Source organism: Hemitrygon akajei, chromosome 12 (genome assembly GCF_048418815.1).
Source record: "Hemitrygon akajei chromosome 12, sHemAka1.3, whole genome shotgun sequence".
Classification (NCBI taxonomy): domain Eukaryota; kingdom Metazoa; phylum Chordata; class Chondrichthyes; order Myliobatiformes; family Dasyatidae; genus Hemitrygon; species Hemitrygon akajei.
In genome coordinates, this window is record NC_133135.1 from 87,473,762 (window position 1) to 87,495,860 (window position 22,099).

Consider the following 22,099-nt stretch of genomic DNA (forward strand, 5'->3'; position numbering starts at 1 on the left):
ATTTCATTTAACTATTAAATATATATACACCTGTAATTCACTGTTTTTTTCTCTATTATTGCATTGTATTGCTGCCACAAAAACAACAAATTTTATGACAACAACACACACAAAATGCTGGTGGAACACAGCAGGCCAGGCAGCATCATGGGGAGAAGCGCTGTCGATGTTTCGGGCCAAGACCCTTCGTCAGGACTAACCGAAAGGAAAGATAGTAAGAGATTTGAAAGTAGTGGGGGGAGGGGGAAATGCGAAATGATAGGAGAAGACCGGAGGGGGTGGGATGAAGCTAAGAGCTGGAAAGGTGATTGGCGAAAGTGATACAGAGCTGGAGAAGGAAAAGGATCATGGGACGGGAGGCCTCAGGAGAAAGAAAGGAGGGTGGGGGGAGCACCAGAGGGAGATGGAGAACAGGCAAACAAATAAATATGTCACGGATGGGGTAAGAAGGGGAGGAGGGGCATTAACGGAAGTTAGAGAAGTCAATGTTCATGCCATCAGGTTGGAGGCTACCCAGCCGGTATATAAGGTGTTGTTCCTCCAACCTGAGTTTGGATTCATTTTGACAATAGAGGAGGCCATGGATAGACATATCAGAATGGGAATGGGACGTGGAATTAAAATGTGTGGCCACTGGGAGATCCTGCTTTTTCTGGCGGACCGAGCGTAGGTGTTCAGCGAAATGGTCTCCCAGTCTGCGTCGGGTCTCACCAATATATAAAAGGCCACACCGGGAGCACCGGACGCAGTATACCACACCAGCCGACTCACAGGTGAAGTGTCGCCTCACCTGGAAGGACTGTCTGGGGCCCTGAATGGTGGTGAGGGAGGAAGTGTAAGGACAGATGTAGCACTTGTTCCATTTACAAGGATAAGTGCCAGGAGGGAGATCGGTGTGAAGGGATGGGGGGGACGAGTGGACAAGGGAGTCGCGTAGGGAGCGATCCCTGCGAAAAGCAGAAAGAGGGGGGGAGGGAAAAATGTGTTTGGTAGTGGGATCCCGTTGGAGGTGGCGGAAGTTATGGAGAATTATACATTGGACCTGGAGGCTGGTGGGGTGGTAGGTGAGGATAAGGGGAACCCTATCCCGAGTGGGGTGGCAGGTGGATGGGGTGAGGGCAGATGTGTGGGAAATGGGAGAGATGCGTTTGAGAGCAGAGTTGATGGTGGACGAAGGGAAGCCCCTTTGTTTAAAAAAGGAAGACATCTCCTTCGTCCTGGAATGAAAAGCCTCATCCTGAGAGCAGATGTGGCGGAGACGGAGGAATTGTGAGAACGGGATAGCATTTTTGCAAGAGACAGGGTGGGAAGTGGAATAGTCCAGGTAGCTGTGAGAGTCTGTAGGCTTATAGTAGATATCAGTAGATAGGCCGTCTCTAGAGATGGTGACAGAAAGATCAAGAAAGGGGAAGGAGGTGTCGGAAATGGACCAGGTAAATTTGAGGGCAGGGTGAAAGTTGGAGGCTAAGTTAATGAAGTCGACGAGCTCAGCATGCATGCAAGAGGCAGCGCCAATGCAGTCGTCGATGTAGCGAAGGAAAAGAGGGGGATGGATACCGGTATAGACTTGGAACATGGACTGTTCCACAAAGCCAACAAAAAGGCAGGCATAACTGGGACCCATACGGGTGCCCATGGCTACACCCTTGGTTTGGAGGAAGTGGGAGGAGCCAAAGGAGAAATTATTGAGAGTAAGAACTAATTCTGCTAGACGGAGGAGAGTGGTGGTAGAGGGGAATTGGTTAGGTCTGGAATCCAAAAAGAAGCGAAGAGCTTCGAGACCATCTCGGTGGGGGATGGAGGTATATAGGGACTGGACGTCCATGGTGAAAATAAGACGGTGGGGGCCAGGGAACTTAAAATCATTGAAAAAATTCAAAGCATGAGAAGTGTCACGAACATAGGTGGGAAGAGATTGAACAAGGCGGGATAAGACAGTGTCAAGGTATGCAGAAATGAGTTCAGTGGGGCAGGAGCAAGCTGAGACAATAGGTCTACCTGGACAGGCAGGTTTGTGGATCTTGGGTAGGAGGTAGAAATGGGAAGTGCGGGGTGTGGGAACTATGAGGTTGGTGGCAGTGGATGGGAGATCCCCAGAGCTGATAAGGTTGGTGATGGTATAGAAGATAATGGCCTGGTGCTCCTTAGTGGGGTCATGATCAAGGGGTAAATAAGAGGAGGTATCAGAGAGTTGTTGCTGTGCCTCGGCCAGGTAGAGGTCAGTACACCAGACAAGAACAGCTCCCCCCTTATCAGCAGGTTTTATAGTGAGGTTGAGATTGGTGCGGAGGGAGTGGAGAGCAGAGCGTTCGGAAGGAGTGAGGTTGGAATTGGAACAGGGTGTGGTGAAGTCAAGACGGTGGATGTCCCATCGGCAATTAGCAATAAAGAGATCCAGAGCAGGCAGAAGACCAGAGCGGGGTGTCCATGAAGAGGAGGAGGGTTGAAGACGGAAGAAGGGGTCATTGGTGGGTGTAGGATAGTCCTTGTCAAAGAAGTAAGCTCGGAGACGGAGCCGGCAGAAGAAGAGTTCAGCGTTATGGCGTACACGGAACTCACTGAGGTGTGAGCGAAGGGGGACAAAGGTGAGGCCCTTAATGAGGACAGAGACATGCTGGTTATATTAAACCTGATTCTGATTGTCCAACTCAAATTTCATTTTTCAGATTGACACTGGCATTAAAATAATTGCAGATTATACATTCAACCTGGCAAATCTTATTGTAAATTTCTAAATTTGTAAATTAAGGCTTTCAATTAAAAAAATCTACTGTCAATTTCATATCAACATGTTTTAAATTTGAACCCTTTTTGCAGAATTTCCAACTTCAACTGGATGTATTGTTCAACCATATCTCATCTAGCCATAATCAGATAGATATGAAGACAAAGCACAATAACAAAGCAAGATAACTGCTGAGTCCAGCTAGACTGATAGGTCATGACGTATTCATCTTCGATGATTAGATAGCATTGATGTGAAGAATATTCCTGTGTTTTGCTATCTATCATGGGAAAGATTACTTGTCATCAATTATACCTCCCCCCACTTCTTATCCCCCCTTGACCATCCCATGTTACTTCACTCCTGATGAAGGGTTTCGGCCCGAAACGTCGTCACTACCTTCCCCCATAGATGCTGTCTGGCCTGCTGAGTTCTGCCAGCATTTTGTGTTTTTATTTATGTCCAGCATCTGCAGATTCACTCGTGTTGCCTATAAAAGCCAAAAAGAAGGTATATAATAGAGTGAAAACTAGTGGGAAGTTAGAGGATTGGAAAGCTTTTAACAACCAACAGAAGGCAACTAAAAAAGTCATTAAAAAGGTAAAGATGGAATACGAAAGTAAGCTGGCCAATAATATTAAAGAGGATACCAAAGGTTTCTTCAGATAGTTAAAGTGTAAAGTGCTTTTTAAGGCAGAGATTGATAGATTATTGATTGGTCAGGGCTTGAAGGGATACTGGGAGAAGGTAGAAGATTGGGGCTGATAGGGAAATTGGATTAGCCATGATGAAATGGTGGGACAGATTCAATGGACCAAATGGCCTAATTATGCTCCTATATCTTATAGTCTTATGGTCTTATAAAACACTGCTGAGATGAATGAGGGAATTAGAAATGCTAACATTGAACTACAGTTCTGATGTTTCTAATACCCTCATTCAGCAATTTTTTTAATATAACCAGTTTTCATCAAACATATTAATTGTATAGGTTAAAATCGAAATTAGTTATCTGCACTAAAAACACTAAATAACAAAAAAGGGACTGAATTATTGACAACCATCTTACATCCATGAAGATTCAAAACCTTATAAGTAAAGGATGACTCTATTTATAGTTACTTCTTTTGTATCAGCAGCTATTTTCTGATGTACTGTGTTATTCTGTTTTTGTTATACACTGTGAGTATTTGAAAATTAAAAATTAACAGAAGTAGACGATCCTACTCGTTGGAGCTGTCCTGATATCACATGGGCACTTTCATGCATACTTGCACATTTTTAACTCCTGCCAAAACATCTCTCAGCCTCTACTTAATTCCAATGGCACAAAATCTTTTACATTTTCTGTTACCTGTTAAATGGCTAACCACTTTTGGAAAGGCAACTCCCCCAGTTCTAGACTCTTCCACTATATCCCAATTGCAGCAAGATTTCCTTTCCTTTATACTCCAATTCTCCTGTATAAATGCTGGCGTGTTATTGGTCTTCCTAATTGCTTGGTATACCTGCATGTCTATATTTACTGTATACACTATTGCTTCCACATCCCTCAATTTATCACATAGCTTATTTATAGTTAAAAGGGTTTCTGTTTTTCTATTTGTACTATTGACTGAGGAATCTGTTTTTTCCCATTAGACTTCTGTCATCTTTTTGCCCACTCACGTAATCTTGAGACCGAATCCTGGCCTTTGCACAGATTCCTATCTGCTTTGCACCATGAACTATAGAAATATTCGTGCATACACACACACACACACTCTCTCTCTCTCTCTCTCTCTCTCTCTCTCTCTTGCTCTCTCTCTCTCTCTCCCCCCTCTTTCTTATGCTCTCCATGTCTCTTCACTATCTCATCAAGTGTGCTGCAAACGTATCAATAGACAATAGACAATAGGTGCAGAAGTAGACCATTCGGCCCTTCGAGCCTGCACCGCCATTTTGAGATCATGGCTGATCAATTCCTATCAATACCCGGTTCCTGCCTTGTCCCAATATCCCTTGATTCCCCTATCCATAAGATACCTATCTAGCTCCTTCTTGAAAGCATCCAAAGAATTGGCCTCCACTACCTTCCGAGGCAGTGCATTCCAGACCCCCACAACTCTCTGGGAGAAGAAGTTCTTCCTTAACTCTGTCCTAAATGACCTACCCCTTATTCTCAAACCATGCCCTCTGGTACTGAACTCTCCCAGCATCTGGAACATATTTCCTGCCTCTATCTTGTCCAATCCCTTAATAATCTTATATGTTTCAATCAGATCCCCTCTCAATCTCCTTAATTCCAGCGTGTACAAGCCCAGTCTCTCTAACCTCTCTGCGTAAGACAGTCCAGACATCCCAGGAATTAACCTCGTGAATCTACGCTGCACTTCCTCTACAGCCAGGATGTCCTTCCTTAACCCTGGAGACCAAAACTGTACACAATACTCCAGGTGTGGTCTCACCAGGGCTCTGTACAAATGCAAGAGGATTTCCTTGCTCTTGTACTCAAATCCCTTTGTAATAAAGGTCAACATTCCATTAGCCTTCTTCACGGCCTGCTGCACTTGCTCATTCACCTTCAGTGACTGATGAACAAGGACTCCGAGATCTCTTTGTATTACTCCCTTACCCAACTCTATACCGTTCAGATAATAATCTGCCTTCCTGTTCTTACTCCCAAAGTGGATAACCTCACACTTATTCACATTAAACACCATCTGCCAAGTATCTGCCCACTCTCCCAGCCTATCCAAGTCACCCTGAATTCTCCTAACATCCTCATCACATGTCACACTGCCACCCAGCTTAGTATCATCAGCAAATTTGCTGATGTTATTTTCTATGCCTTCATCCAAATCGTTAACGTAAATAGTAAACGATTTTTTATTGTGGTTGTAGGAATGACAATTTCACAACCTGTAATGATATCTGTTAAGACATAACCTCTGGATTCCAATCCAGCATCATTTATGATATTGAACTAGAGCAAGTTCATTATTTCATGGATTCAAGCATGCCTTATTGATGTGTGAAATGCTATTCATTTGCCGACAAATGCACTTAAAGAGAAGAACCCTACAATCTGGAATTATTGTACTAAAATCTAACCAGTTTTGGTTGGTGCATACCCAGCCTGAAATATATTTTGGAAGGAGTTTGGTTTTACAGGAAGCATATTGATGAGGAGTCATTCAGCAATAGAAGCAGACACTATCAACCAACCTTTAACATTAATCCCGGTTATATACACTTTCTTTTACAATATTCTTTTCATCCCTCAACTAATATACACACTAGGGTCAATTTACTGTGTAGTAGCCAATTCATCTACTATCCCATATATCTTTGAGCTATGGAAGGAAACTAGACCATCCAATAGAAAGCCATGTAGCCACAGGGAGAACATGCATTCAAGATTAGCATTCAACCTCGGTCTGTGTTTCTGTGAGACAGCAGAGCTATCAGCGGTGCCACTTTGTCACTGGAAGAAGACTGCTCAGGATCGATCATTGGTGGCTCTGGAGTACAGTACATGGGGGGAAAGGCAGCTTTTTCTGAGGATGCATTTGGTTGTGCTTGGCTCTGAGGTCTCCATGCATGTTCACGTGGAGCTGAGCCACACTGCAGCTGTTTTGAGAGGAGAACCCCTGGCTAAGTTGATCTTTGCTGATGCCCAATTAGATTACATTCACTTTAAGTAGCCAGTTTTGAGAGGGTTAATCCTTTCCAAACTTGAAAGCGGTCACAGGTTCGATCATCTGTTTTGAATAATTTGGAACAGATGGAGTTTACAGAGATAGAAGGTGGCTGTACGCAAATGGATAATGTTTTGAATATCGGCTTTGTGCCAAGTGAGCTGATGGTCATGGTGCCTGCAGATGTTTTTGAGCCATATCACTTGGACCCAATACAAAACACTGTGCGACTCTAACTGCAAACATGTGCATGTATTTAAACTGGGAAACCATACTAACAACACCACCCTGAACCAAGCTGTAACAATACAGTGAGATTAGCGTCTTCAATGTTTTTGATGTTGTTGAGGCAAGCGAGGCTTTGACCCTCCTTTATATAACATTGGCACAGGCATCTGATTTTCTAGCTTTGACAATTTATCATTTATTCAGATGCTGGGATGTAGCCATATAACTATTCTTTAACTGCAGTCATGGTATAGAGCAAGTCAGTAGCATTCCAATTCAGAAGTTGTTATGACATTGACAGATGATTGAGCAAGTCTCTGACTGCTTTGATGATTAATACATTTGAGTATTGATTCACTCAGCATTAGAACGGCAAGTTCCCTGACTTGAATCGCAGATTTTTCTGCATTAATATACATAATCATGGATGGAATTAGATACTACTGGGCACAAGAGAAGAATTGTTATCATCATTCCTGTCCCTTATTGCTATTCAGCATTTCTTCCCATAGAAATGCTCTTACATGGAAACAGGAAGGGTCCTTTAGATCTTCATGATCTTGAAGACAGGGGTCATTTGAGCAAGCTATTAGACAGTTCTACTGAAAAGGAGGAGAACAGACATTCAACAACTTGATTGATGAAAGGAGGCATGTTGAAGACTGACCAGCAATGGTATTGGGCTTTAGTGAAGAGTCTGACGTGGGAGCAGTAAATCTCTGTCACCCACCCACACCCCACTGCAGTAGGTCCACTAGCCTGATGGATTTGGAGAACACATTGCCTCCTGGCCTGCCTGATTCCAGCGATGACTGGCTAAGATTTGGCCTCTCCAGACTGAACTTGGGTCTCTCAGAGGGAATTCTGAACATTCTGACCCTGTTGTGTCAAAATACTTTCTTTAGGAAGTTACCTACACATCATCACATCTCCCAAGCAGCCAAAGCTAAGAGGATCTAGCATAGTTGTTGCTACAGATTCATCATTGTTAGGATGATGATTCTCTCATTGTTCTGTTAGTTCCATGAATTTTTCTAGGACATTAAATGTGGAAGCTAGTCCACATCCACTCCCAGCAGTTTGATTATGACAAAACTTCCACAGCTATGAAACTGTACCAAGGACCCAACCTTGGTGGACAACATAGTGGCTTAATGTTCCAGCCCAGATAAAAACATAAAAACATTATAGGAAGATAGGTGGGAAAAAAGATTGCTCTGAGGACTAGAATAACTGTATGGGCTGATTGATCTTCTCCTGTGTCAATATAAAGTATGAACTGAAGATACGAAATCTCAAAGAATTTTCACCAAGGCACCATAACATTGTTTACTAAGCACATAGTTATCTGGATTTTAATGCAACAAGAGGAAATAATAAAAAGTGAACGCTTTCTGAACCCCAAACACAGGATTCTGCAGATGTTGAAAATCTTGAGCAACACACACAAGATGCTTGCGGAAGTCTGCAGGTTGAACTGCACCCATGGAGGGAATAAACAGTTTGATGGTTTGGGTTTCAGGACTGTGGTCCTGATGAAGGGTGTCAACTGTTTATTCTTCTCCATAGAAGCTGCCTTACTTGCTGAGTTGCTCCAGCATTTTGTGTATGTGTTGCTCATTTTTTTTTAATCATGTTGTTAGAACAGACTCTGGTCAGAGATTATTATCCATTAACACCACATCATTTAATTATTGTAATTTAGAATAAAAATCCTGACATTGAGTGCACATCTTCCATTCCTTGAGCACATATGAAATGTACTCTATACCTTATTTAAACCACCAGGGTCAAAGTACAGGATTATCCAGTTGAGCCCATGTTCAAAACGAACATCACAAACAATTCATACATTAACCCATAGTCATTGGAAAAGGATTGACATATTTCAGTGCATCAGCAAGCTCAAAGCCTTTGCTCTCTTATTACTTTACCTTAAATGATCTTACAAGTCTCCTTACCATTTGGTGAAAGTTAGTATTAAGAGTCCAAACCAAGCACTGTTTTGACTTGGAGTAAGAACTGCATTCTTACTCTGTTCAAAGTACTTATGTTGGTGTTTAATAATAACTTAGAGTTCTCACTCAATTCTTCATTCGTGTTGATGAGTCCAAATATCCACGAGCTTCTCATTCTGAGTTGAAACATTTTTGTGTGAGGAGTACAAAGGAAGTCTATTTATTGAATCATGTAGCTAAGCTTGCTTCTGTTCACATCTAATCAATGCATATCTTCCTTTTGTTATCAGACTTTTGGAATGCAATCGACATGGATAACTAAAATGGTTTTACTCTCCACGCACTAAGGCTCCTCCATCCAACAAGGGAGTTTGCCAATCAAGAATTATTTTTAAACAGAGAGCTAAGTTCAGAGGGTAAAGATTAGTGTTTAGAACTTTGAGAGGTTCTCTCTATGCAGCCCCACTTTGCTGCATAGAGAGAAAAATCCCTATTGCTGTACAAGTTTCAAAACAAATTAAAACACCAAAATAGTCATTCTGTGCATTTGATTATCATGAGGACTTATTCATGAATACATATTTATGGTATAATCTGGAAGGCTAAATTCAAAGTATCTCTGTCTTTTTCAGAGAGCATTATTTCTAGAAATTATAAATGGCATTTGCAGGGTGTAATCCATAAAATGGAGGGTATAATCCTGTATATTATACAACATAGAATATAGAACAGTACCACGCAGGGGAAAGCCCTACGGCACACAACGTTGTGCTGAACCAATTAAATCAGTAATCAAATTGCTAACTAAACTAATCTCTTCTAACTATGCTATGTCCAGATTCCTCCATTTTCCTCACATTCATGTACCTATCTAAACATCTCTTAGAAGTCCCTCTACCACCACCCCAGACAGTGCATTCCAGGCATCCACCACTTTCTGTGTAAAAAACTTGCCCTCACATCTCCTTTTCAATTGCCCCTCTCACCTTAAATGTATGCCCATTGAGTATGGATTATGGATTAAGCATGCCTATTGAATTATTAACAGAGGTTCTTGCTTTCTGAGAGCTATTCCATTCTTTCTTAATTCAGAATCAGAATCAGGTTTAATATCACTAACATGTTGTGAGATGTGTTGCTTTGTGGCAGCAGTACAATGCAATACATAAAAACTATAAATTACTAACAAATTCATTTAGCTATTGCAAATAGAAATCAAAAATAGTGAGGCTGTGTACATGGGTTCATTGGCCATTCAGAAATCTGATGGCAGAGGGGAAGAAGCTGTTCTAAAACATCGAGCATGTGTCTTCAGGCTCCTGTACATCCTCCCTGACGGTAACGGTGAGAAGAGGGCAGATCCTAGGTTTTGGGGGTCCTTAATGATGAATGCAAACTTATTAATGCATCACCTTTTGAAGATGTCCTTGTTGCTGTGGAAGCTAGTGTCCATTATGGAGCTGGAAGAGTCTGCAACTCTGCAGTGGCCTCTGCATACCAGATGATGATGCAATCAGTTGCAATGCTCTCCATAGTACTTCTGTAGAAACTTACTTGAGTTTTTGGTGACATAGCAAATCTCCTCAAGCTCTTAATGTTCAACTGCTGAGGTGCCTTCTTTGTAATGGCATCCATAGACTGGGCCCAGAATAGACCTTCAGAGGTGTTGAACCCAGGAACTTGAAACTGTTCACCCTTTCCACTGCTGAACCCTCTATGAGGACTGGTGTGTGTTCCCTCAACTTCCTCTTCCTGAAGCTCACAATCAATTCCTTGGTCTTACTGACATTGAGTGCAAAGTTATTATGCAACACCACTTAACCACTATCTCATTCCTGTACACCTCCTTGTCACCATCTAAAATTCTGCCAACAATAGTTGTGTTATTGGCAAATTTATAGATGCCGTTTGAGCTGTGCCTAGCCATACTGTTATTGATGTAGAGAGAGTAGAGCAGTGGGCTAGGCATACACCATGAGATGTGCCAGCATTGAATGTCAGCAAGGAGGAGATGTTATTTCTGATCCGCACTAACTGCGGTCCCCTGATGAGGAAGCCAGGGATCCAGTTGCCGAGAGAAGAATGAGGCCCAGGTTTTGAAGATTGTTGATTAGTACAAGGGTATGATGGTGTTGAATGCTGAGCTATAATCAGTAAGCAGCAGCTGATGTCCAGGTGGTTCAAGGCCGAGTTAAAAACATAAGAAATAGGAGCAGGAGTAGGCCATCTGGACCATTGAGCCTGCCCCGCCATCCAATAAGATCATGGCTGATCTGTCTGTAAACTCAGCTCCATCTACCTGCCTTTTCCCCATAACCTTTAATTCTCCTACTATGTAAAAATCTATCTAACTGTATCTTAAATATATTTAGTGAAGAGGCCTCAACTGTTTCCCTTGGCAGAGAATTCCACAGCTTCACCACTCTCTGGGAAAAACAGTTCCTCCTCATCTTCATCCTAAATCTTCTCCACTGAATCTTGAGGCAATGTTCTCTGGTTCTAGTCTCACCTACCAATGGAAACAGCTTTCCTACTTCTATCTTATCTATCCCTTTCAAAATTTTGTATGTTTCTATAAGATCCCCTCTCATTCTTCTGAATTCCAGACAGTATAGTCCCAGGCGACTCAATCTCTCCTCATTGGTTAACCCCTTCATCTCTGGAATCAACTTGGTGAACCTCCTCTGCACTGCCTCCAAAGCCAGTATATCCTTCCTCAAATATGGAGACCAGAACTGCACACAGTACTCCAGGTGTGGCAAATCAGCAAATTTTGCTATGCTACACTCAGTCCCCTCTTCCAAATCATCAGTGTAAATGGTAAACAGCTGCAGGCCCAGCACTGACATCTGTGGCACCCCACTCACCATTGACTGCCAACTGGAGAAACATCCATTTATACCAACTCTCTGCCTTCTATTGGTTAACCAATCCACTATCCATGCTGATACACTTCCTCCGACTCCATGCATCCATATCTTATTTATAAGTCTCTTGTGCAGCACCTTATCAAATGCCTTCTGGAAAGTTGAGTTGAGAGGCAGTGAGATTGCATCTGCAGCAGACCTATTCTCAGCATATTGCAGCAGATCCAAGTCATTGCATAGGCAGCAGTTACTTCTGGCCATGACCAGTCTCTCGAAGGACTTCATCATAGATGTGAGTGCCATTGTGCCGTGTTTATTGAGACAGCTCATCCAGTTCTCCTTGGGCACTGGTATAACTGATGCCCTTTTGAAGCAGGTGGGAATCTCCAGCAGCAGCAGTGAGAGATCGAAGATAACCTTGAACACTCATGCTAGTTGGTTGGCACAGCTTTTTTATGCGCTACCAGATACACCATTGGGGCCTAACACCTTGCGTGGGTTCACCCTTGAATGACGTACTGATGTCAGCCTCTGAAACGGCGATCACTGGATCACCAGATGCTGCAATGATTCGCAGAGGTGTCGTTTCAATTTTCCCTTTCAAAGTGTGCATAAAAGGTGATGAGCTCACCTAAGAGTGAAGCAGCACAGCCGTTTATGATATTAGGTATTATCTTGTAGGAAATAATGGCCCGCACACTTTGCCAGAGCTAACATACATCCGATTCCATCTCTTAACTTCAATTGGAATTACTTTCTCACTTTTAAAACAGCTTTCCTTAGGTTGTACCTGGACTTCTTGTATACTTCTGGATCACCAATCTTGAATGCCACAGTTTGAGCTCTCAGCAGACTGCAAATCTTTTGAGTCATCTTTGGCTTCTGGTTTGAGTATGTCTGATATGTTCTCAAAGACACCCATTCATTCAGGCAGGTCTTGATGAGATTGGTGACAACTGTAACATATTCATTGAGATCTGAAGACGAATTCCTGAATATGGTCCAGTCCATCAACTCAAAGTACTCCTTGACCATATCTTTATGGTCCTCACCACTGGTGCTGTGGTCTTCAGTCTCTGTATGTGGAGAGTAAAAGTACAGCCAGGTGATCAGATTTGCCAAAATGTGGGTGTGGGATGGCATGGTAAGTGTACTTGTTGGTGGTGTAACAATGGAGAAGTGTGTTGGTTCCACAGGTGACGGCAGTTGGTCAGACACTTCTTCAATCTGGCCTGGGTCGAGATTCCTAGTGTCCTGCATCAGCTTCCTACCATGCTGTCATGATCCACAATGATGAGTCCACAAGTGCCTTGTATTTATTTAATACATCCGCCTGCAAAGAGTAAAAATCTTTGCATTATGACTCCGTCGCAATGTACAGACATGTGTATTTATAAGTCTAATGGCTAGTGACTGGTGTCCTTGATGATCTTCCAGGCCTTCTTTAAGCACCTGCTACTGTAAATGTCCTCAATGAAGGGAAGTTCACATCCACAGATGCGTTGGGCTGTCTGAACCACTCTCTGAAGAACCCACCAATCAAGGTTGGTGCAGTTCCAGTACCAGCCAGTGATAGAGCCAGTCAGAATGCTCTCAATGAAGAAGGTAGAAGGTCTTGAGGATTTGGGGGTTCATGCCGAACTTCTTTAGTCACCTGAGGTGGAAGAGACACTGTTGTGCTTTTTTTTGCCACGTAGCCGGTGAGTACAGTCCAGGTGAAATTTTCAGTGATGTGTATACCGAGGAACTTGAAACTGCTCACCCCCCCAGCTGCAGTCCCACTGATGTTGATTAGGGCGAGCCTGTCTCCGTTCCTCCTATAATCCACAGTCAGCTCTTTTGTTTTTCAGGCATTGAGGGAGAGGTTGTTATCCAGACACCACTGTGTCAGGGTGTTAGCCTCTCCTCTGTAGGTTGTCTCATTACTGCTAGAAATAAGGGTAATCAAAGTCATGTCATCTTCAAGTTTGTTCTGCAGATTGGAGCTATATGTGGCAGCACAGCTTGGGAAAGCAATGAAGATTAAACAGTCCTGATGAAGGGTCTCAGCCCGAAACATTGGCTGTGCTTTTTTTCCCATAGAAGCTGCCTGGCCTGTTGAGTTCCTCCAGCATTTTGTGTGTGCTGCTTGGATTTCCAGCATCTGCACATTTTCTCTTGTTAGAAATATTGAGGAACATTTTAAGATAGTTATATTAGATAGATTGTTCATCATATCTGACAATGACAGGGGACCTGTGCAGGAGAGTTTTTAGTGTGGAAAGGCCATTGCACTGGAGTAGTTCCACTCTCCCAACCTCAGAAGTCTGGGTCCAGTAGTCATCACAAACTGGGGACTTCTTTGGTTGTAGTACATGGCCATGATTTCTTCTGTGCCTTGTCATTCCCTTTGCTCTTCATGGAGTGTTGTAGAACCACCTTCCTAACCATTAGATCTCCCTGTTGATCTCATCCTCCTACTCCACTGGAGCTGACTTCACATGCTAGGACAGGTATTTCCCTATCTCACCAGAGTATGAGGCCCACTGGCTACCCTCATCTGGTGTAGCTCACCTGTCAAGGTGGTGTATGAGGGTGTGGCCACGATCACAAGCCAACAGCTAATTGGAGCCACAGGTGAGAGCTGAGTGGGGACCAAAGATGAGTGAGCTGCTCCAGAATGGACATGACAATCTCCTTCACGGGAGGTGCCACCCCTCCCTTGACAGCCCCTACATTCCTAACAAAAAAGTAAAAGTAATAGAAAACATTTATAAATAATGTAAAATACCTGGTCTCACAGCTAATTCTGTCCATCAAAGTGTCAAGATGCTGTTCCTGCAGCAGTTCTAATCTGGCATGGAACACTTGAGCAGATTCCCAGCTTCAGCGCTGGGAAATTTCTGCAATTGTTTGTTCTATCACTACTCATGGAATCCAGTGTTAGAAAGCAGTCAGGCTGACAGAGCCATGGTCAAGAGTGTTCCTGAGTGGCCACAGAAATTTCTTGAGTGTGAGGCTGAACAGTAGGAAGTTGTACTTGTTGGTAGAAATGACATAGATAGAACAAGGGGTAAGATTCTGTCGATTGAGTATAGGGAGTTGGGTAAGAAGTTAAGAAACAAGACCTCTAGGGTAGTGATTACCAGATTATTCCTGCTGCCACATGCAAGTGAGGTAAGAAATAGAAAGGTAGGCCAGATGAGGAGCTGGTGCAAGGGACAGAAGTGCACATTCTTGGATCATTGGGCTCTCTTCTGGGGTAGAGGGATGGGTTGCACTTGATCGAGAGAGGGACCAGTATCCTTGCAGGGGTATTTTCCAGTGTTACATGAGAGGGTTTGAACTAGATTGGCAGGGATGTGGGACTCTGAGCAAGAGCAAGTCATAAGATAAAGCAGTAACGAGCAAGAGCAAGTCTAGCAATCAGGATAGCTGGGGGCACAGTAAAGACCGGGAAATCAACACACAGTTAAACAGTATTTCAATACTCATTGTTTAATGGGTAAGACAGATGAACTCAATGCATAGATTGGCTCTGAGGACTGGGATGGTATTCCATAATAGTAATATGGCTAAGAGAAAGGCAGGAGTAAATGGGTCAGGGATAATTTTGGGAAATTAGGCAGGATCTCGCAAAGGCCCATTGGATGAGCCTGTTTGAAAGAGAAGTAACGGGTAGGAAAGTTGAGACTTTTAAGAGTGTGAAATCAAGAGTACAGGATTTCCTGTAACAGTGAGGGGTAAACCTGGCAATTTTGGTGAACTTAACTGAGAGATATCAGGCTCAAGTCAAGAAAAAGAAGGCAGCATACATTGGTCTTAAGGAGGTCATGGAGGTCAATTCTTTGATAACTATAAAAACATAAAGAATAATCTTAAGAGAGAAACCAGGAGGGCAAAGATAGAGAGCTACAGCAGATCTGGTAGATAAGGTTAAGGAAAATCACTAGAGACTATATTAAAAGTGAAAAGGTGGGTAGGGAGACAGTAGGTGTACTTGGAGATTTGCAGAGCCATAGGGGATTTTCCTTGAGTATTTCTCCTCGATGTTTACTGAGAAGAAAGTTAAGGTTGCTCAAGAGATAGAACATAGAACATGTATAGAACATAGGTAAGGGAAACAATTGGAGATGTTTTGGAGGACATTTATATTACCAGCATGGAGGTATTTGCAACCATACAGCACAATAAGTTGGATAAATATCTGCAGCCTGACCAAGTGCATCCCTGGATTTTGTGGGATTCTAGGGGAGATGTTGCGGAGGCCCTTGTGGAGATACTTGCTTCACTGTTAGCCACTAGTGAACGACCCAAACACTGGAAGGTAGCTAATGTTGTTCCATAGTTTAAGACAGGTGGCAAGGATAAGCCAGAGAACCTCAGGTCAGTCAGCCTGACATCATTAGTGAGGAATCCTGAGGGACAAGATCTACCAACATTTGTACAGGCAGACTCTGATTGGGAGGAATCAGCCTGGGTTTGTGTGTGGAAAGACATGCTTGATGAATCTTTCAGAGTTTTGTAAAGAGGTAACTGAAAAGGTAGATGAGGGTGGGGTAATGAATATTGTCTATTTGGATTTGAGCAATGCTTTTGACAAAGTCCTGTTTAGTTGACTGGTCTGGAACATTAGGTCCATGGAATCTAGAAAGAGTTAGCTAGATGGATTCAAAATTGGCTTAGAGGTAGAAAGCAGAAGGTAGTGCTTGAAAAGCAAACACGAGGAAATCTGCAGATGCTGGAAATTCAAGCTACACACACAAAATGCTGGTGGAACGCAGCAGGCCAGGCAGCATCTATAGGGAGAAGCACTGTCGATGTTTTGGGCCGAGACCCTTCGTCAGAACATGTAGAGTCCTGACGAAGGGTCTCGGCCCGAAACATCAACAGTGCTTCTCGCTATAGATGCTGCCTGGCCTGCTGCGTTCCACCTGCATTTTGTGGGTAGTGCTTGAAGGTTGTTTTTCAGAATAGAGCCCATTCTATAAATGAATTGGATGTGAATGCACAAGGCTTGGTCAGTAAGTTTGCAGATGCAACAAAATGAGGAGGTGCTGTTCATAGTGAAGAAGATTAGAGTACATTACAGGAGGATCTTAATCACTTAGGGAAGTGGGCCAAGAGTTTAAAAAAAAGATTTTCAATATAGGTAAGTGTGAGGTGTTGCATTTTGGAAAGTCAAACTATGATAGGACATGCTCTGCATGGCAGGGCACTATGGATTGTAATATAACAGAAGGACCATGGAGGACAAGAGCATAGTTTATTGAATGTAGTCTCACAGGTAGACAGGGTAGTGATTAATGCGCTGAGTATGATGGCCCTCAGTGCATTGAATATTTGAAGTGCAGAGTGGAGCATTATGTAGCAGTTGTGGGTGAGGCTATACTTAGAGTATAGTTTTGATTAGCCTTTTATAGGAAAGACATGGTTCAAAAGAATGGGGAAAATATTTATGAGGATATATTGCCAGGACTAGAAGGCCTGAATTATAGGAGAGGTTGGCCGGGTTCGGTCTTTATTCCTTGGAATGTAGGACCATGAGGAATGACATTGTAAAGCAGGGGTTCCCAGCCTTTTTAATGCCATGGACCAATACCATTAAACAAGGGGTCCATGAACCCCAGGTTGGGAACCCCTGTATAGATGTTTATAAGATCCACGAGAGGTGTATATAAGGTGGATGATGGCAGCATTTTCCTTAGATTAGGAGAGTCCAACCGATGGAGTATGGATTCAGGTGAGAGTGGAGAGACTTAAAAAGAACTGGAGAGACAATTCTTTCACACAGTGAGTGGTAAGTGTATGGAATAAGCTACTAGAGGAAGTGTTTGAGGTAATACATGAGTGTCAGTTAAGATACACTTGGACAGGTACATGCAGGGAAGATCTCAGAGAGATATGGGCTAGATGGGTGGCTACCATGGTCAGCATGAACTTGTTGGGCCAAAGGACCTGCAGCCATGCTGTATTATTCTGCGACTCTATGACTAAACTTGTAAAGGATAACATTAATAAAATGAGAAAAAACTGCATCTGTTTGGTTCCTCATATACTATGCTGCAAGATGTCCTGAGCTTTTTCACAAGAGCTTAATTCAGAGAGTCTTTAGTACAGGTGAACAAACCCTTGGACTTCAAGTAGCATCTTCTCAGAGGAGGGAGATGCTTGTGGAGGGAATTCTAAAGCTAGTGTGAAACCATGGTGGCTTAGTGAAATGATGTGCGCTTCACTGACCAGCAGACCACTGTCAGCAAGGAGAAGAACAACATCTTAAGCACTATTATTATATACAATGGTGCCCCACGAGACTGCATCTTTAGCACTTTACTTCCTAAACACTCATAACTCTGTGGCCAGATTCTGCTCTATCTCCATCTACAATTTGTAAACGATGCCACTCTAGTGGGTTGTATCTCAGATAAAGTTGAGTCGGCTGCATGAAAGAAGGAGAGTTTCAAGGTCTCGAGATGGAAAGAGTGAAATGGTGTCATGAGAACAACCTTTCCCAAATGTCAGTGAAACAGAAGAGTTGGTCATTGACTTCAGGAATGGAAGTGGTGCACACGGTCTTATCTACATCAACAGTGCTGAGGATGAGAGGCTTAAGAACTTCAGTTTCCTAGGACTTAACGTCACTAGTAACCTGTCCTGTCAACCACAGCCAAGAAAACTTATCAGTGCCTGTACCTCCTCAGGAGACTGAATAGGTTTGGCATGACTCCCTCTGATCATTTCCAATTTTTATGCACCATCAAAAGCAACCTATCCAGATGCATTGTGATTTGATATGGTAACTACTCTGCCCATATCTGCAAGAAACTGCAGATTTGTGAACATATGGCAGTACATCATGGAAACAAACTTCCTCTCCAAGAACTCTGCGACTACAGTAAAGTAACCAGCATAACCAAGACCCCACCCACCCCTTCCTACTGGGCAGAAGATATAAAAGCCTGAAAGCATGTACCACCAAGCTCAAGGAAGCTTCAATCCTGCCATTATAAGGCAATTTAATGGTTCCTTTGTATGATAAAAATGCACTCTTGCCCTCACAATCTTCCTTGTTATGATCTTATATCTTATTTTCCACCTGAACTGGACTTTCTCTATAACTATAACACTTTATTCTACATCCTTATTGTTCTACCTCGTACTACCTCAGAGCACTGTTGTAATGAATTGATCTGTATGTACAAGTATGTGCAAGTTTTCCACTGTGCCTCTGTACCTGACAATAATAAACCAATTTACTAATTTCTCGTTGAAGTCATAATGTTCCATCTCAACGGATGCTGCCCGACCTGCTGAGTTCATCCAGCTTGTTTGTACATATAATGTTCCATCTGTCTCCCCAACTTTCAAACACTCTACTATTGTCAGCATAGCCAATCACTTTAACCCTTTCGCATATCAAATTCTTCCTTCAAAGTTACCCTTTTGCCACATGGTCTCATTCTCTGAAATTGAATTTTTGGACCTTCTGTTTTGCTACAGACAGTGTAAAAATCCAAAGTATTTTAAAAAGATGAGATTATGCATGAAATCAAAGTATCACAAGTAGCAGCCACATCTGGTCTGACTGTTGTCTGATGCTCTGCTCATTCTTGAGGACTACCTGTTCTGCCAAAGTGGCTAAATATATAACGTGAGTCTGCTTCTGCTTAGATGTTGGCCCATGCTATTTTTGTTCTGAAGTAAGCTGCAGCTGGAATCACAGATGGTTTTAGTCTACGTTGTAAATGCTGCAGCAGCCACACTTCAGAAATGCCAGCACGTGCTTCTGCCCAAACGTCAATGATTCATTGGGTAACTGTGTTATCTAACAGTGCCAAAGCTAACTTGTTTGTGTTCAAACTAGGTTTTCCTTGTGGACTGTAGACAACACTGGAAGGCGCTCTAGACCAAGTGCGGTTACCGTCAAAGTCCCCTGTCCACTCGTGGATGACGTTAAGGCTAAAGGTACCTTTCCTACTTGCAACCATTTTTAACAGTTTCTCAATTCCACAAATCCATTAGACCCTGAGTATTTACCACCTGTACTAGCCACATCATTTACTTCTGTACTACATAATCAATGACTGTGCATGTTATTATTTACTCTGTACTCCACATCTTGTCCCTTTGTGTTGATATGTTTACTTTTGGAGAGACACAGGATCACTCACAGCTTTCAAATTACATGCAATAACCTTAATGAAATTTATTTTTAGCTGAAGGGTAGAAAGTCTCTGGATAACATTGTCTGCAAGTTGTCTATGGGAATATATCAAATATTACCACATGATTCTCTTTATGAAGAGTAAATGAAACCCTCACCAGAGAGAAACCAGATGGAATACAGTGTTGGGAAGTACTGTTGAAGTCAGAAGTTTACATACACCTTAGCCAAATACACTTAAACTCAGTTTTTTCACAATTCCTGACATTTAATCCTAGAAAACATTCCCTGTCTTAGGTCAGTTAGGATCACTAATTCATCTTAAGAATGTGAAACGTCAAAATAATAGTAGAGAAAATGATTTATTTCAGCTTTTATTACTTTCGTCACTTTCCCAGTGGGTCAGAAGTTTACATACACATTGTTAGTATGTGGTAGCATTGCCTTTAAATTGTTTAACTTGGGTCAAACGTTTTGGGAGCCTTGCACAAGCTGCTCACAGTAAGTTGCTGGAATTTTGTTCCATTCCTCCAGAGAGAACTGATGTAACTGAGTCAGGTTTGTAGGCCTCCTTGCTCTCACATGCTTTTTCAGTTCTGCTCACAAATTTTCTGTCAGATTGAGGTCAGAAAATGATGTCAAGCCTTAGGAGCAATTTCCAAATGTCTGAAGGTACCTCATTCATCTGTACAAACAATAGTACACAAGTATAAACACCATGGGACCACGCAGCCGTCATACTGCTCAGGAAGGAGACGCATTCTGTCTCCTAGAGATGAACGTACTTTGGCGCGAAAAGTGCAAATCAATCCCAGAACAACAGCAAAGGACCTTGTGGAGATGCTGGAGCAAACAGGTAGACAAGTATCTATATCCACAGTGAAACGAGTCCTATATCAACATAACCTGAAAGGCCGCTCAGCAAGGAAGAAGCCACTGCTCCAAAACCACCATAAAAAAGCCAGACTACAGTTTGCATGTGCCCATGGGACAGAGATCTTCCTTTTTGGAGAAATGTCCTCTGGTCTGATGAAACAAAAATTGAACTGTTTGGCCATAATGGAGGAAAAAGGTGAGGCTTGCAAGCTGAAGAACACCATCCCAACCGTGAAGCATGGGGGTGGCAGCATCATGTTGTGGGGGGTGCTTTGCTGCAGGAGGGATTGGCGCACTTCACAAAATAGATGGTATCACGAAGAAGGAAAATTACATGGATATATTGAAGCAACATCTCAAGACCTCAGCCAGGAGGTTAAAGCTTGGTTGCAAATGGGTCTTCCAAATGGACAATGACCCCAAGCATACCTCCAAAGTTGTAGCAAAATTGCTTAAGGACAACAAAGTCAAGGTATTGGACTGGCCATCACAAAGCCCTGACCTCAATCCGATAGAAAATTTGTGGGCAGAACTGAAAAAGCGTGTGCAAGCAAGGAGACTCAGTTACACCAGTTCTGTCTGGAGGAATGGAACAAAGTTCTAGCAACTTACTGTGAGAAGCTTGTGGAAGGCTATCCAAAACATTTGACCCAAGTTAAACAGTTTAAAGGCAATGCTACCAAATACTAACAGTGTGTATGTAAACTTCTGACCCACTGGGAAAGTGATGAAAGAAATAAAAGCTGAAATAAATCATTCTTTCTACTATTATTCTGACATTTCTCATTCTTAAGATAAAGTTGTGATCCTAACTGACCTAAGACAGGGAATGTTTTCTAGGATTAAATGTCAGGAATTGTGGAAAATCTGAGTTTAAATGTATTTGGCTAAGGTGTATCTAAACTTCTAAATTCAACTGTATAGGGTCATACACTTTGGTAGAAAAATAAAAGTGTAGACTATTTTCTAAATGGAGAGAGCATTCAAAAATCTGAGGTGCAAAGGGTCTTTGGAGTACTCGTGCAAAAATTCCCTAAAGACTAATTTGCAGGTTGAGTAGGTGGTGAGGAAGGCAAATGCAATGTTAGCATTCATTTTAAGAGGACTGGAATATAAAAACTAGGATATAATGTTGAGTCTTTATAAGACACTGATGAAGCCTCACTTGGAGTATTACGAGCAGTTTGGGGCCCCTTAGAAAGGATGTCCTGATATTGCAGAGGGTTCAAAGGAAGTTCACGAAAATTATTCTGTGGTTGAAAGGCTTATATATATGATAGCTCTGGGCCTGCACACACTGCAATTAAGATGAATGGTTGGGGGGGGGGATGTCTTTGAAACCTATCGAATTTTGTAAGTCCTCAATAAAGTGAATTTGGAGATGGTATTTCCTATGGTGCAGTTAAGGGCTTTCTTCTTCTTCTTCTTCTTTCCTATGGTGATGAAGTATAAGTCCAGAGGACACAACCTCAGAATAGAACATAGAACATAGAACATAGAATAGTACAGCACATTACAGGCCCTTCGGCCCACAATGTTGTGCCGACCCTCAAACCCTGCCTCCCATATAACCCCCACCTTAAATTCCTCCATTTACTTGTCTAGTAGTCTCTTAAACTTCA

At 42.5% G+C, this 22,099-nt stretch overlaps 1 protein-coding gene across 1 annotated transcript in view; it reads left to right on the top strand.

The window, feature by feature from the left end:
- The window catches only part of astn1 (astrotactin 1), a 2,716,024-nt gene that overhangs the window by 2,672,248 nt on the left and 21,677 nt on the right, over positions 1–22,099 (top strand). The window contains exon 21 of the mRNA XM_073063618.1: positions 19,302–19,402. Coding sequence (XP_072919719.1) covers positions 19,302–19,402 — 101 coding nt within the window. The remainder of the gene's footprint in view (positions 1–19,301; positions 19,403–22,099) is intronic.